Source organism: Miscanthus floridulus, chromosome 10 (genome assembly GCF_019320115.1).
Source record: "Miscanthus floridulus cultivar M001 chromosome 10, ASM1932011v1, whole genome shotgun sequence".
NCBI lineage: Eukaryota > Viridiplantae > Streptophyta > Magnoliopsida > Poales > Poaceae > Miscanthus > Miscanthus floridulus.
In genome coordinates, this window is record NC_089589.1 from 29,514,724 (window position 1) to 29,531,163 (window position 16,440).

Genomic DNA, 16,440 nt, shown 5'->3' on the forward strand with positions numbered 1-16,440 from the left:
AAACTTATTTTCTGCAAGACTATTTTACGCCATGCATTAAAATTCACCGTATGCATTTTCGTGTGTTGATATGTTTTCTGGAATTTATTTGTGGCACAAAAAATATATATCTTGAATCTCCAACCCAAACACCACTACTACAAAAAGCACTTGTAGGGGCGGCTGGCGATGATTTATAGAGGCGGCTTGGCCAGCCGCCCCTATTATACCGTCTCTACAAAATCATGTATTTGTAGGGGCGGTTCTCAGACCGGTGTTACCAGCCGCCCCTAAAAATCGATTTGTAGGGGCGGCTACAGTACTAGCCACCCCTACAAATCGTTTTTTCCGTCAAAAAAATCAAATTACCAACACGTGCTCCTCCAAATCATCCTGTGACGAGTAAAATACATGATCAAGTATCCTGGCAAACTTGACTGTAATATTATGACCCAAATAAGATTGTTTAGCCAAAAGTTTATAAACATCTTCTATAGTACAAGAATGGGATTGTTATCCACGTTGAATTGAATAAATTGCAATGGCTACTTAACATTGTGAAACCAAGCTGACAATAGTCCCAAACCTGTAGTGTTTTACATGCTCAGTTTTATTCCCCTGGACCCAGACCTTGAGCAAATATTCATAGAAGCTGAACAGAAAATGACAGTTAGTTTTATTTTCAAAATTTTCTGGAGACAATAGCAACTAAGGTCCACAGCACAAAACTAAGCAATGATCCAATAGGAGAGCACAAATCTACCAGAGCTAAGTGCCGAAATAACAGGAAGAAAATATTTGGCCAGAAGACAATGACATTACCTATCTCCCATAGCACCAAATGTGATAGTTGAGTATGATGCTGTCCCAGAATGAGGATTTATGTAGATAGGAAGCAAACCATCACTGGGATATATCTTCTGAAGCTGTGTGATGACGTTCTCCGCCTAAAATTAGATTGTAGCAACTCAAATAAGAGCCCAACATTAAAAACAACTGAACCAAGAAAGACATCAAGATAGGATTTAAATGTCAAACATGAATAGGGCATTTTACTAGTAAAACTAGCAGCCTAATACATATTGCCAGGCATTGACAAGACATTCTACCAACCCTAACTTACTTTAAAAATTCCATGCATTTGGCTCAAGATTCACATGTTTCATTTAAACACTATCAGGATGAGAAAACTACATTCTTCAGGGTTTTCCAGAACAAAATAATTCTGCATGTTTCAGCTTACATAGAAAATTAATCCTTCAATAATGATTTGACATACGTAGACATCACCAAAATTGGTTGGATCAAATGGGATTCATCATCCAACAAAAAACACTCAGCTCTCTCCCTCAAAAACAAGTATGGTGGAAAGGAAACACTATGGTACAAGAATGACAGCTATGTTTCACACTGAGGTTTCACTCTAAATTTGCTCATCTAATATCATAGAACTGGAGGGACATCTGAAAATATGAGTGAAAAGTAGCAGCACCTTCTGCTGGTATTTGGGATCCCCAGTCCTCTGTGACAGAGCTATGAATTCAAGTTGCTCAGTACCAGAATCTGCAAGGATACTATCACCCTGCAGAAGGAACAAAGCATATGGAATTTATTCTTTGTTTTCTGAGCTAGAAAGAAAATAATCAGGTTAAAAATGTTTTAAAAACAGCTAGCAATCACAAGTGGTACAGTTATCAGTTCTATGCGATGAGATAGAAATCAAAGCCTCAAATTACAAACTGAATACTGAATGTTTGAAAGACAAAAAAGAACGGCATGGGATGATTTGAATAAGGTTACTATCAGTACACCTACTTGTGAACTACAGTACGTTTAGGAAAGGATTTAAATACAAGTGGTTACTCAGTTGAAGTATAGAATACCAGTGACTTACGTTGGTCCATCCAGGATTATGGGCTCGTCCATGAGCTTGGTTTATTTTATTATAGGGGATGCCAGATGTTGTATCCCAAGCAGGTAATAGTCGATCTGTAATATCTTTAGCCTTGTCAAGAAATACTTTATCACCAGATAGATCGTATATGCACTAAGCAGACCTCCAACAACCCTGAATATAAACAAACAAGTAGACTGCTAACTCAATTTTACTAACCAAAGGAAAGAGTAAGGGAATAAAGGTCTACATGATGAAAAAACAAATAAAACTCACTCTCTAGCTTTCTGAAATTCACCTTTCAGGCCCATTATATACAGGGTATCAAGTGAGTCAACAAGGGTTGCTCCAAGACCACCAAAGCTATTGATACCATTCTTCGATTGTGGCTGGGAATCGAGGTGAGCAAAGCAAAAGACAGAAAGGTATTTTAGAACTAGAATCAGTTAGGAAATGTGAAACCAACTGTAGATCAGAATTACTGCTGACTAAACAAACCTGAAGCTCATCCATTCCCCAGGCATACTTCACATAAGAATTCCAAGCATGGAGCATTGCCTCTTTAACTTTTTCCCGCCTTTCATTATTGACAGGATCAATTTCTACAAGATCTTTTCTGGAATTCTTGTTGCTTACTACTGGATTTTCATCCAGATGAACTCCAGCCTTTCTTAGCTGTTGAAAAGACATCAGAACAATTGAAGTATGAATAGTCTTTTCAAGGGAAACAGACTCTGGAATAAAGGGGTTACTAAGCCATCATGGCACTTCAAAGAAAAGTTTGGTTGTATTACCTGGTCATGCAACCGATTTATATCATCTTCTAATCGGGAAATCTCAGACTGAAAATAGGGGAAGAAGAAGCTTAATATCAGAAACAATCAGGACAACTCCAAGTATACACATCAGATTCAAGATAAACTAAGGACTATCTTGATATAAATGAAGCAAAGGGGTCACCAAAACCAACTAACCAAGATTGAAAATGCGAACTTGCTCATCATGAAAGACGAAGAAAAGATAGGGAACACATACAAGATACAATTAACCTCGTGCTACTGATTCTGCAAATATTATTCAATTTATACATTGGCGAGAAATGTTCAGATTTGTATTACCCATTCACTAGGAGAACAACACTATGGCCATATGCTTATATATACTATTAGTTCAGACAGGGAAACACAACAAGCGTATGAGAGATTATATACATGGATTTCTGTATGATGATGCCATGGTATGCAAGAGGTCCATGCAATACACCGTCATCCGTTCCTCTTCCAGCAGTAATGTCTCCAAAGCATAGTACAATGTGGTACTAAATGTAAAAGGATATCTCTTTTTTCATAGTAGTATACCAAAAGAGATTGATGGCATAAGATGATAGAGGTGGGTCATTCAATCGGCATATCTTTCTTTTCTCAAATGGAGACATTGGTTGCATAGTGATATGTGTAGCTCCTTACAAATCACTTAAAAACTTTCTCTACTGAAAGTGGTACTAGTAGAAAAAATAAATTAATGCAGCAATATCCCTTCTCTATATGGATGAATCTTTTTTGTCATGGTTAGTAGAAGTTCATACATATAACAACAGCTATATATATGAAAAAAAAATTCATTAGTGAGAGCCCACAACAGTTGGCAAGGATAAATAAAAGTTCATACATGGTGGTAGGCTTAGAACCACATATGACAAGGCTCTCAAGTACTCTGTCTGTCCCAATCCAAAAGACAGAGAACCTAATATATTTACGGAGGTCGGGATGGTACATATTGGAAATATTTGGGATAAATATAGCATGCACCACCACTATACTATTTTGCTAAGCTATAAGAGGTATAAACATACATAGCTAATTAAATATAAAAAATATATTCCAGAAGAATGATGAGAGTATAGGAAAAACCATTTAGACCATGGTTGTCTTCTAAAAATCAGAATAATACCATAGTTATTCATCGGTACTTACTTCCTGCATCCGCTGTAGCTTGCTCGTTTACTGTTGCCTCCCTGGTTGGTCGGTGCCTCAGCCTTAGCTGTCCTGCACTGCGCAAAGGGGAAGATAGAGGGAGGGAGGATCTGGGTGAGGAGCCATGAGACGGAGGACGGATCTGGGTGACGAGCCATGAGACAGAGAAGAAGAGGGTGAGGTACCTCCAGATCTGGCCGCCAAGCCGATCCGCCGAGGAAGAGGCCACGCGCGTGCAGACGGAAGCGTCGAACACAGGCATCTAGGGTTTCGATGTTTCGTCAAGCCCAGGAGCGCACGCGGACCAGTGGGAGGAAACCGCGGCAACGGCCACCTGCGGGGGCTTGCTGGCGCCCGTGCACCGCCGTCCCGCCCGCGCCGTTCGCCGGCCAGTGCGCCGCGTCATCGCGAGAGAGAGGGGAAGGTGAAAGCAGAGACGGACGAGGGGACCAGCACACCAACACGTCAGGAGAGAGGGAGAAGAAGGGACGACGGGGGCGGAGGCGGCGGGAGCGGGACCGGTGGGGGCGGGGGTCGCGGGAGGCTCGGCCGGCGCGCCTCGTGAGAGAGCGAGAGAGGGAGCGGATGGGAGAGTTTTTTTTCTTGCAATGAGTAGGGGGACAGGTGGCAGATATTGTTGTACAAGTGATTTGTAGGGACGGCTGGTGATTGAGCCGTCCCTACAAATCGTAACACTGGGGGCGGCTGATGAGTGAGCCGCCCCTACAAATCGACCCCATTTGTAGGGGCGGCCCGTATTATCAGCCGCCCCTACTATGCCATTTGTAGGGGCGGCTAGTCTAGTGGCTCCCGAGCACGCCACTGTAGGGGTGGCTCCATCACCAGCCGCCCCTAAAAAAATTTGTCCCATTGCTACAAACCGTTTTTCATATAGTGCACCTTTCTAGAATTTAAATCAAATCACTTGAAATCCTCCTCCTTGATTTTCTGGGAATTACAAAAGTTGTCGCAAAAGTACAAAATCTATTTTGGACTACTTTCTCCTCCGTCATTTCCCTACGCTTGGCCCAACAACCCACTTGCCCGATGGGCTGCTCAGCATGGCAGGCTATCACCAGCACGCAGCGACCTCTCGCACGCAAGCTGCAAGTGCCCGGTGTTCCCTTCTTATTTAATCCCACATGGCTTAAATAGATAGGAGCAAGGGAGCCAATGGCGTATATAATAGCATCCAGGCGCACCCTCCCACCCTCTGCATAGAGCTATGCTAGGTCTATTGGGCCAATAATTTTGGTTTAAACTGCTGTGGTATGCACTCCCAAACCCTAAATTGCTTATATATACATGAATACAATAATGAGCTGTGTGTTAGTGGGTTGGCCTTGCGAGCCAGTCAACTGTGACTGCCTCCATAAATAAAAACATCCGCCTCCATAAATCCTGAGGCATTTTACAAGACGGTTGAATTTTGTGACCGTCTCGGTTAATGTTTTAACAGTGTCTCATAAAATCATTTGTGAAGTACTGTATTGTGATCCCAAGGATGCTCTGCTTGCGATGTATAATGTGTATCACACTTGTCGGGATACACGGTAACATCTTGTGTGAGAGCAATTTGTTTTTCCTTTCAAAAATGAGATGCCTAGTTCTGATTTTCTTAACAGCTCGTGGAATCTTATCCTAAATCTATTCCGAAGATAATGCACAATGCGCCGGGAATGCACTAGGAAATTAGCTACACGACATGTACAGTCTGATGACTTGAACGAAATATAATGGAAGATTGGCAGCGTGACATGGACAGTTCCAACAACTCATCATGAAGCAACACCAGAGATAAATGCGCCATGCGCCGGGCGTGCAAACTAGAAAATTGGTAACGTGCCATGCACAGTTCCAACTTGCACGAAATGAAGAATATATATAAGCAACGTGGCATGCGGAATTCCAACTTGCAAGCTATACATCTCTATGGTCAACGTTTGGGTTCCAACTCAGCACTTTTGTCAAAAAAAAAACAGTAGACCAGAACCGAGGGCCAAATGGTGACTGTACACATCACACTTCTCCCCTATATAAACTGCTAGAAATCTCCACTTTACATGCAAGCTAGACAAACTGACTAGATCGAAAACTCTAGTCGCACATAGAGATGGAGGGTAGTTCGCTGCTGGCCAATCGGTCATACCTAGTTCTATGTTGTGTCACGGTGGTGATTGGATGGTTACTTCACTGGGCGTACAGACGGGTGAGTAACCCTCCCCCATGCAACAAGGTGATCCTTCCTCCTGGCTCCATGGGCCTCCCCATCATCGGCGAGACCCTCCAATACCTCAGAGTAAGCCACTCTATCGACATGCCAAGCTTTTACCGCCAACGACTGAAGAGGTGATGACATTCATGTGACTCTTACTTCCACTCTGCCCTTACAGTTTCTACTTAATTGTTCTAGCTCTCACTCATTACGCATGTTAGAGACGCTCATATATATACATATAGTTTAATTGTCTCTGTTGCTGCCGTTGCTACATGTAATATAGGTACGGCCCCGTTTTTAAGACCAGCCTAGTGGGGCAGCCTCTCATCGTCTCCCTTGATCATGAATTCAACCGGTTCATTTTCCAGCAAGAGGGCAAGCTGTTCAGGTGCTGGTACCCTGCGACAGCAAACAGCATATTCGGCCAGAAGAGCCTCATCACCTACACCGGTTCCGTCCACAAGTTCACCCGCAGCTTCGCGTCCAAGCTCTTCGGCTCCGAAAACCTCAAGCAAGCACTCATCCACGAGCTGGAGGACGCCATGAAGCAGGGCTTCGCGGCATGGGCCGCCAAGCCTAGCGTCGAGGTGCACGACGCACTAGAAGATGTAAGTGCATGCGTGCGTGTGCGATGCCGAGTGTGCAAGATATTTTAGTTCCATGTATAATAATAATATAATCTAGGGTTTGTATATAACGTCTCGACGATGATGATGCATGCTTATTTGCTACGGGACCATTGATTTGTGGACAGATGATATTTGAGCTGATAGCCAAGAAGATGATCAGCACTGGTCCCGAGGAGTCAAGAGAGCTGCGAAAGAATTTCGTAGAGTTCTTCAAGGGGATCCTCTGTGTCCCCATATACTTTCCTGGGACATCATTTTACAAGTGTATGAAGGTACATGTATATGTTTGAACTTTGTTAATTTGGTCAATTGGTCTGAACGTCGTTGTCTACGTCTAGTACCAATTAACCCAACAGTAATTAATCAGGACGCGGCACTTATTACAATATTCATGGTACGATATTAGATTATGTCTTATTCCTTTTGCTCACAGGGAAGGAGAACTGCGCATAAAAAACTGACTGATTTGCTGAGAGATAGATTAAGTACACCTGAGAAGAAACACGGTGACCTTCTTGACCTACTTGTTGAAGAACTACAAAGTGAAAAGCCGGTGATAGATGAGGCTTTCGGTATAGACGCACTCGCTGCGCTCTTGTTTGCCAGCTTTTCGGCAGTATCAGGAACCCTCACCCTAGGTCTCAAGTTGCTCAATGATAACCCTCAAGTTGTCGAGGCGCTCAAGGTTATCATTATATTTGTTCTACATTCATCTAAATATGTTCTGTCTCCTCAGAAAACTATTTATAAGCAGACGATTGAGAACTGCATATGTTGTAACTGTGTTGAACTTTATTTACCATTTCTAGGAGGAGCATGAAGCAATACTGAAGAAAAGAGAAGACAAGAATTCGGGGTTCACATGGGAGGAGTACAAGTCGTTGACATTCACAACACAGGTGACTCAACTGAAATGTACATAAATTAGTTGTCCATTTTCATCATTATAATAAGGATAAAGTACATTTTTCAATCACGAACAACACACACCGTAGTCCGGTTTTCAACCTTAAACTATGAAACCAGGTAACACATACCCTCCAACTGTCGATACCGAAAAAATTTGGTCCTCTGGTTGACTTCAAAAGTATTTTCTATTTTCTAATAATAATAAAAATCTGATTTGACCTCTAGAAATTCATAATTATTTTATTTTAAATCATAAAAATATGAACCTAGTTCCTATTTTCTTCTAAAACTTCCATCTATCTGTTGGTGCTATATTCAAAATTATTCAGATCTTACTGCTTGTTTTAAATAAATAACAACCACAACTACAAGCAATAATAGGAACAGAAACAAACCAATTACAAATACCTATATATAGATCATAAATAAGTAGAGAACATTTTTAGAATAAACTAGTACTAGCTTCAAATTTTCCTAATTCAAAATAAATTATTTATGAATTTTTATATAATAAATCAGATTTTTACTATTTTTTCAAAATAGAAAACCATCTTTGGAACCATCATGAGGACCATATTTGTCCGGTTTTGAAACGGAAGGGGGTCCATTACTGGTTTTATAGTTTACGGATAAGAATCAGACTACCACACCCGTTTCACGTTGAAAAATGCACTTTACCTTTATAATAACTGCTACGTGAAGATTTTGGTGCTTTCAGCACTTGACGGCATTACAAGTTCTACGTGCTACTTTTCAGCACTGCTGTCCTTTAACATGGTTGACTTTATTCTGCCTGAAGGTTATGAATGAGCTTAATCGGATGAGTAACCCCGCCCCCGGAATTTTCAGGAAAACTATAACAGATGTGCATGTCAATGGTACATTTTGTCCACAACTCTATGAAAACCCCAGTTTATATACATAGTAACATTTTCAGTGTGAACTTATTTGTTTGGAGTTAACAACTAATAAAGTTGATCTCTCAGTTAATAGTTCATTTCTCATGCAGGCTATACAATCCCTGCCGGGTGGTTAATCATGATTAGCCCCATGGCAGTTCATCTAAACCCAAAATTGTTCGAGGATCCACTCAAATTCGATCCATGGAGGTGGATGGTCAGTAGAAAAATGCTGCATTATTTCATTCCCAACTTGAAGCTTTAACTGTATCAGTCAACATAAAATTTTTGATCTTTATTAAACTTGTGCGTGGATATGGTCTCTGCAGACACAGGACGAGACAAAACGAAGCCTGCAGCAGAGGAATTTCATGCCTTTCGGAGGAGGCATAAGGCTTTGTGTTGGGGCAGACTTCGGCAGACTTTTTATTTCACTTTTCCTCCATGTTTTAGTGCCAAACTACAGGTACAGAGTTTGTGTGTGCGACGTCCCTTACTTCCTCTCTCTGATTAGTGATGAAACGGACCAGCCCGCGAACACTCATAGGCTTAATTAGTTGTCGTGGGTTGTCGAGTTAATCACGTCTATATGTGGGTTTATGGGCTAATCCATCACTATGTCAACCTATGAATGCAGCATTTCTGATGAGGAATTCTGTTGTTTGCAGATGGATTGAGATAAAAGGAGGAGGAGTAACACGTGTTGGGGAGATGATGATTCCTGAGGGCTATCACATCCAACTTATTCCTACGACCTAGCTAGCGAGACAATATGTCCACACAATTTCTCCATGTATTCTAAATTTTTATCCTGTAATAAATAACAAGTGTAAGACAAGGCAGCAGTGTGAGCTTAACACTACTTTCTTTTTTTTATCAGAAAAAGGAGGGGTGTGACCCCCTACTGTGCTTTATTGAAAAAAAAAAGGAGCAAAAATTCAGTACAAAAGTTCAAGAGACAAAAAATGATACAAAGAAAATGAGGAAAATTACACATAAGTTTCTAGCCATAATACTATTTGGGGTTGATATTTTCCTTTGCTCTTAGTATAACTAAAGCAAACTCTTCTTTAAAGATATCTTTGCATCGCTGAATCGAAGCTGGGACGTTTCTGAATATAATATCATTCCGGATTGTCCAAATGGACCAGCACATCGTGATCACGATTTCCATGAAGAAAGGTACCCTGAGCTGATCTTTGAGGCTGACTATGATTTGCAGGAGGTCGGTATGAGCTGGGATGAAGAGATTCAAACTGTTCCAGCAGTCCAAAGCAAAAGGGCAGCCCACAAGGAAATGTAGGAGGGTCTCTTCGGTATTGCTTGTGCAATGCACACAGCTATAATCTGGTAGCAGCATAGTCTTGCGTCGAAGCAAATTGCGAGTACTGAGCCCATCTTTGAGCACAAGCCAGAAGAAGAACTTACGCTTATTCTGACAAGAGGATTTCCAAAGCCATCGAAAAGCTTGATGAACTGATGTATGGCCAATGAGAACCGGATAAGCTTTGCTTAATGAAAACGCCGAGGAGTCTCATAAATAGAACCATTGGTCTGCTTGCTGCTGAATGTTGATGTTTTGGACCAAAGTCCCTAGCTCCTGAAACTGAACATAGGCCTCAGCTGAAAGGGGCAGATGAAAGAGAGAATATTGGACAGGTGTGCCTTGCAGCCTGTCAATCGAAATGTACGAATCCTTTGCAAAAGAGTATAATTCTGGGTAGACTTGTCGCAGAACTCTGCCATTCCAAAGATCCAGCCAGAAAAAGCAAGATTTGCTGTCTTGGATATGTACCATAGCCATTCCTTTAAAAGAATCCAAAAGTTTTAAAATGTCTCGCCACCAAAAAGAGCCCCTGAAGCTATTGGTGGGTCTAGGGAGCTTCCCATCTGCATAATATATACCTGTTCCAGACCAAATGAACCCAAGGGATATCCAAACGATTATGAAATTTATGTAGATACTTAAGAAGTAAACATTCGTTGTGAGTGTGAAGGTTAAGCACTCCTAGTCCTCCTTCGTGCTTTGGTTTGCAAACCACAGGCCATGCTGCCTTGGGCGGTTTCCTGTTATTAGCATCTGACCCTCACCACAGACAGTGCTTACGGAACTTGTCTATTTGCTTGATGATCGTCTTGGGCAGTAGGAATGTGCTCATAGCAAAAGTTGGTAGACCCAAGAAGACTGCATTTGTGAGCTCTAGCCGGCCAGCTGGACTTAGAAAACCAGAGACACTAACTAGTCTTCTTTCACACTTTGTGACTAAGGGCCAGAAGTCTGCAACTGTCGGCTTTGTAATGCTCAGGGGCAGTCCCAGGTATGTAAAAGGCAAGGAGCCCTTGGAGCAGCCAAAAGAGGAAGCAAGTAACTGAAGCTTATCCTCTGGAACATTAATAGGCACCATGAAAGATTTATCGAAGTTTACTTTGAGTCCAGTTGATTCACCAAACTGCTGGAGTAGGTTCTTCAGAAAAAGCAACTGAGCAACATCTCCTTGTAAGAAGATCAATGTGTCATCGGCATATTGAAGAATGGGGAAGTCCTGGTCATGTTGGAGGGGTAGGGGAAGATGAAGATTGCCATACATCAAGTCTGCGAAAACATATTTATTGTACGTACATCCCTGTTTTCAGTACTTATGAGTGTATGTTTGGAATTACAAGTATACGATTAATAAAGTAGTGTATATATACTTTGAGCCTTCCGTAAATTTCTATGCTTATGCAAACAATGAAAGAAAACAAAGTTATCAGTTGAAACCACCCACACGTGACTTCAACTCGCAATGTGTAGCCACGAGATTTTGAACGTATACACACACACTTGGTCGATTGCTATATATATATGCTATGCTGCAACCACTTATTATACCGATCGAGTCGGTTCATCTTTTTGTGTAAACTTGTTAAGTGGTATTACACACTCTTACAAGTTGAAGGGGCACCGGTGCATTTAACTCAAAGAAAAAAGTATCAAAAGTACTGTTTTCATGGAGAACCTTTCGTTCGATTTGTACCCGACATCTTTATCGTCACATGAGCCTTCCTCACCATCCCACTAGTTAAAATACCTGCTGAAAGGGACCTCACTTATGTGTCAAGAACTTGACAAGGGGACAATGTTGCTCCACTTCAATTATATAAGGTATAAACTATCAGAAAAATATGCTTTTGTCATGATGAAAAATGTTGCATATCGCACTATTTTAAAACTGCTGCTACCCATGGAAATTAGTAGCATGGTCTAAAGTTCTAGCCAGTTTTCGTTTTTGTTGTAATAAATGTTAAATTTCAATGATTTTTCAGCAAAAACATATGATTTTTTGAGCCACTGAACAAGTTTACGGATCCTGAAATGCATTTTCAAAGCTTGTGGACCTATATGCCACACTCTTACAAGTTGAAGGGCCATTGGTGCATTTAACTCTAAGAAAATAAGTATCAAAAGTATTGTTTTCATGGAGAACCTTTCGTTCGATTTGTACCCGACATCTTTATCGTTACATGAGCCTTCCTCACCATCCCACTAGTTAAAATACCTGCTGAAAGGGACCTCACTTATGTGTCACGAACTTGACAAGGGGACAATGTTGAGTAAGTCAACATTAAAAGATCACTCACTCCACTTCAATTATATAAGGTATAAACTATCAAAAAAATATGCTTTCGTCATGATGAAAAATGTTGCATATCGCAACTATTTTAAAACTGCTGCTGCGCAAGGAAATTAGTAGCATAGTCTAAAGTTCAAGCCAGTTTTCATTTTTGTTGTAATAAATGTTAAATTTCAATGTTTTTTTTCAGCAAAAACATATGATTTTTTAGATTAGAAAAACTATAATTATAAAACTACGATTCAAACCTTAGACCTATTCTAGTTAGGCACACAATACAATACTTTACCACCATACTAAAGCAATTTTTATTGTACGTTTTGCTAATAATTTTATCTTAACCTCTCTCTTAATTTGCCATGAGAATGTATAGAAAACATGGCAATACATAAAAACATTGGCAATGATATCCATATATTACGACCACTCTTCGCTTGGGGGAAAACAAATTTCATATTGCAACTAACTTTTATAGTATTACCACAACAATATATTGTTGCCAAAAGTGTCGACTTAATGCAACATTATATTTTTTTTGGTTGCAATACATACCAACTTTTGCAAAAGAAACTGTTCAAACTATGGGCACCAAATTTCTAATCGTTGAAATGTTTCCCTTATATTGCCACAATTCATATGGTGTTGCAACATACTTCATTGCAATAGCCCATTTTTCCAGTAGAGACCCTTGCACGAATTATTTGAATAGTAATCCCACAACTACAAAATTGACTTTTGCGTACAGTCAAAAGTTATTTACAGAGCTAGTTGGGCATCTCATCTCAGGGCTATGGTCTCTATGAACCGTGAATTCCAGAGTTGGTACTGTCACCCATCTGTTTAAATAAAAAAAGCACAGAGAACCTATTGTGCTCCAGTCTTAGCGAAAACTTGCCGTTGCCGCTCCCACCACCATTGAGGGTCATTGCTCCCACTGTGGCAGCACCACCACTTGGTAGCCTGAAGTTAAAATTGCTCTTCATCGGCATCAAGCGATGATATGGTAATCCAACACAAAGAGAATAGCTTAGGGTGGAGCTGCTAAGTGAAGGAATGTTTTGAGGATTGCATCGTCGAGGCACCAACCACTAGTAGAGAAACGACTTTTGATCCACTTCGAAATTTGGCTTTAGTTCCGGTATTTTTCGCGCCCGGGACTAGAGCAACCTTTAGTCCCGGTTGGTAGCTCCAACCGGGACTGAAGGTCTCTGCCCAACGGCTACTACGGCAGGTTTTTGCTACAGGGGACCTTTAGTCCCGGTTGGAGCTACCAACCGAGACTAAAGGTTAACTTTTACTCTCGGTTGGTCCCTCCAACCGGGAGTAAAAGTCTACTCCCGGCTGGAGGCTCCGTCCGGGACTAGAAAGGGACCTTTAGTCCCGGTTGATGTCTCCAACCGGGACTAAAGGTCCCCTTCTATATACCCCTTCTTCCTCCCCAAGCCCGAGCCACTTCGAACTCAGTGTTCTTGCTTCATCGCCGGCCTCTCTTCTTCCTCATCACCGGTAATCACAAGATTTCTTCGATTCTTCGGTTCTAAAGGTTACCAACTTTATACTTTCATGTTTTATCAGTAGCATATCTCATTTTGTGGACTAGATATATATGGTTTTTTATGGTGGATTTTTTTTATTTGTAAATCATTTAAGCTCAAAATCACTTTAAAGTTTGCATATTTGGATGAAGGAAGGTTAAAGTAGTTATTCAAAACTAGTAATCAGCTTTCATTTCTAGCATGCATAGCATGCTTCATGGTTTAGAGATATAGAGAATTTTAGAGTTTTTTAAATTTTATTTGTTTATAAAATGAGAAATTTATATTATATTAAAAATGAGTATAGAGAGTAGATGACAACTGCTTCTGGGTCCTCAGCCTCTCATCGGGTTCCAAAGCGACTGAGGCCGGACCTCCCTCTCATTGCATGCGGCAATTGTGAGGAGAAGATTGTGATGGAGTACAGGGTGAGGAAGGAGTGTCCCAACAAGGGTCGTATCTTCTACAAGTGTCCGGATCGCAATGTGAGTTATTTTGTCGCATTTTATGATTATGGTTAATTTATACTTATTTTCATGATGATTGTGATTAAAGTTCTAATTTTTTGTTTTAATTTTAGTGGGATGGCACTGAATGTTAAGGCTGGTACTGGGAGGAAAAGTATGTTGAACATGTGCAAAACTCTCTTGCACAGGCGGATACGGCGGCTAAGGAGGCAGTGATCCTACGGAAGAAGCCCATAGATGTTGAACAAACGCATGATCTGTCTGTTTTAGTTGGAATTGATCGCGAAATCCTTATGCTGCTGAAGTGCATTTTAGCTTTAGTTTTTTAGTGGTAGTTGGGATTGTCTATATTGTAGCGAGACTTTCATAAATTAATACCTTGTGTTGTGGCATGCATGTCGTTAATTAACTAATTATGTTCTAGGTTTTAATATGGTATGTATGTCATGTAATGCAGATGAGCCGGCATTGGATGTACAATGCTGATCGCCACTCCCAAGAGTTCATTGAGGGCGTGCATTTTTTTCTTACGTGTGGTCGAGGCAAACAAACGCGATGGTTTCATATACTGCCCATGTGCCATATGTAAGAATTTGAAGGAATATGCTAGCTCAAGGACTCTTCATTCACACTTGTTGAAGTCGGGTTTCATGCCAAACTATATTTGTTGGACGAAGCACGGAGAAACCGGGGTTGTAATGGAAGAATGTGAAGAAGAACAATGGGACAATGATGACATTATTGCTGAATATGGTGCCTTCAATGATACTGCAATGGAGGAAGCTGAAGAAGAGATAGGGGCAGAAGATGAGCCCGCTGATGATCTTGGTCAGGCCATTCGTGACGCACAAAGAGAATGTGAAAGTGAAAAGGACAAGATCAAGTTCGAGCGCATGCTAGAGGATCACAAGAAATTGTTATACCCAACGTGTGATGCGAGGCAGAAAAAGTTGGGTACCACACTAGAATTGCTGCAATGGAATGCAAAGAATGGTGTATCTGACAAGGGATTTGGGGAGTTATTGAAAATCCAAAAGAAGATGCTTCCGAAGGATAACGAATTGCCCGCCATTACGTATGAAGCAAAATAGGTAGTCTGCCCTTTAGGATTAGAAATCTAGAAGATACATGCATATCCTAATGACTGCATCATCTACCATGGCGAGGAGTACGAGAAGTTAGATGCATGCCCGGTATGTCATGCATCGCGGTATAAGATTAGGCAAGATGACCCTGGTAATGTTGAGGGCGAACGTCCCACGAAGAAAATCCCTGCCAAGATTATGTGGTATGCTCTTATAATACCACGCTTGAAACGTCTGTTCAGAAACAAAGACCATGCAAAGTTGTTGTGATGGCACAAAGAAGACCGTAAGGTAGACAATATGTTGAGACACCCTGCTGATGGGTCCCAGTGGAGAGCAATCAATAGAGAATTCTTGGAGTTTACAAATAATGCAAGAAACTTAAGGTTTGCTTTAAGTACGGATGGTATGAATTCTTTCGGGGAGCAGAGCAGTAGTCATAGCACTTGGCCTATTACTCTATGTATCTACAACCTTCCTCCCTGGTTATGCATGAAGCGTAAGTTTATTATGATGCTAGTGCTCATCCAAGGCCCAAGGCAACCTAGCAACGACATCGATGTGTACCTGAGGCTACTAGTTGAAGAACTTCTACTTTTGTGGAACAGACCAGGTGTATGTGTGTGGGATGAGCACAAACAGGAGCACTTTGACCTGCGAGCATTGTTGTTCGTAACAATCAATGATTGGCCTGCTCTAAGTAATCTTTTAGGACAATCAAACAAGGGATATAATGCATGCACACACTGTTTCAATGACATTAAAGGTATATTCTTGAAAAAATGTCGAAAGGTCGTGTACCTTGGCCATCGTTGATTTCTTCCTATGAATCACCCCCTAAGAAAGAAAGGCAAGCATTTTAAAGGTAAGGCAGACCACCAGACCAAGCCGGGCAACCGAACTGGTGAGGATATACTCAATATGGTCAAGGATATGAAAGTAGTATTTGGAAAGGCACATGGCAGCGAACCTGTTTCGAACGACACCGACAGTCATGCACCCATGTGGAAGAAGTCCATATTTTGGGTGCTACCCTATTGGCAAGTCCTAGAGGTCCGTAGTGCGATCAACGTGATGCACCTGATGAAGAATCTTTGTGTGAACCTGCTAGGCTTTATGGTTGTGTATGGGAGGCCTGAGGACACACTTGAAGTACGACAGGACCTACGGTGTTTGAAAGAATGAGACAACCTACATCTAGAGAAGACAGATGATGGACGCCATTACTTAAGTCCTGC

At 41.2% G+C, this 16,440-nt stretch overlaps 1 protein-coding gene and 1 pseudogene across 1 annotated transcript; one reads left to right on the forward strand and one right to left on the reverse strand.

The window, feature by feature from the left end:
• Positions 1-513: 513 nt before the first annotated feature.
• LOC136490165 (mannosyl-oligosaccharide 1,2-alpha-mannosidase MNS2-like) lies at positions 514-2,715 on the reverse strand (annotated as a pseudogene).
• A 3,244-nt stretch (positions 2,716-5,959) lies between these two features.
• On the forward strand, positions 5,960-9,260 carry LOC136485071 (cytochrome P450 87A3-like). Its single transcript, XM_066482018.1, has 9 exons — positions 5,960-6,195; positions 6,348-6,672; positions 6,819-6,965; positions 7,127-7,378; positions 7,503-7,592; positions 8,402-8,480; positions 8,612-8,718; positions 8,837-8,967; positions 9,170-9,260. The coding sequence occupies exons 1-9, from the start codon at positions 5,960-5,962 to the stop codon at positions 9,258-9,260; spliced, it is 1,458 nt and encodes a 485-aa protein (XP_066338115.1).
• Positions 9,261-16,440: the final 7,180 nt, after the last annotated feature.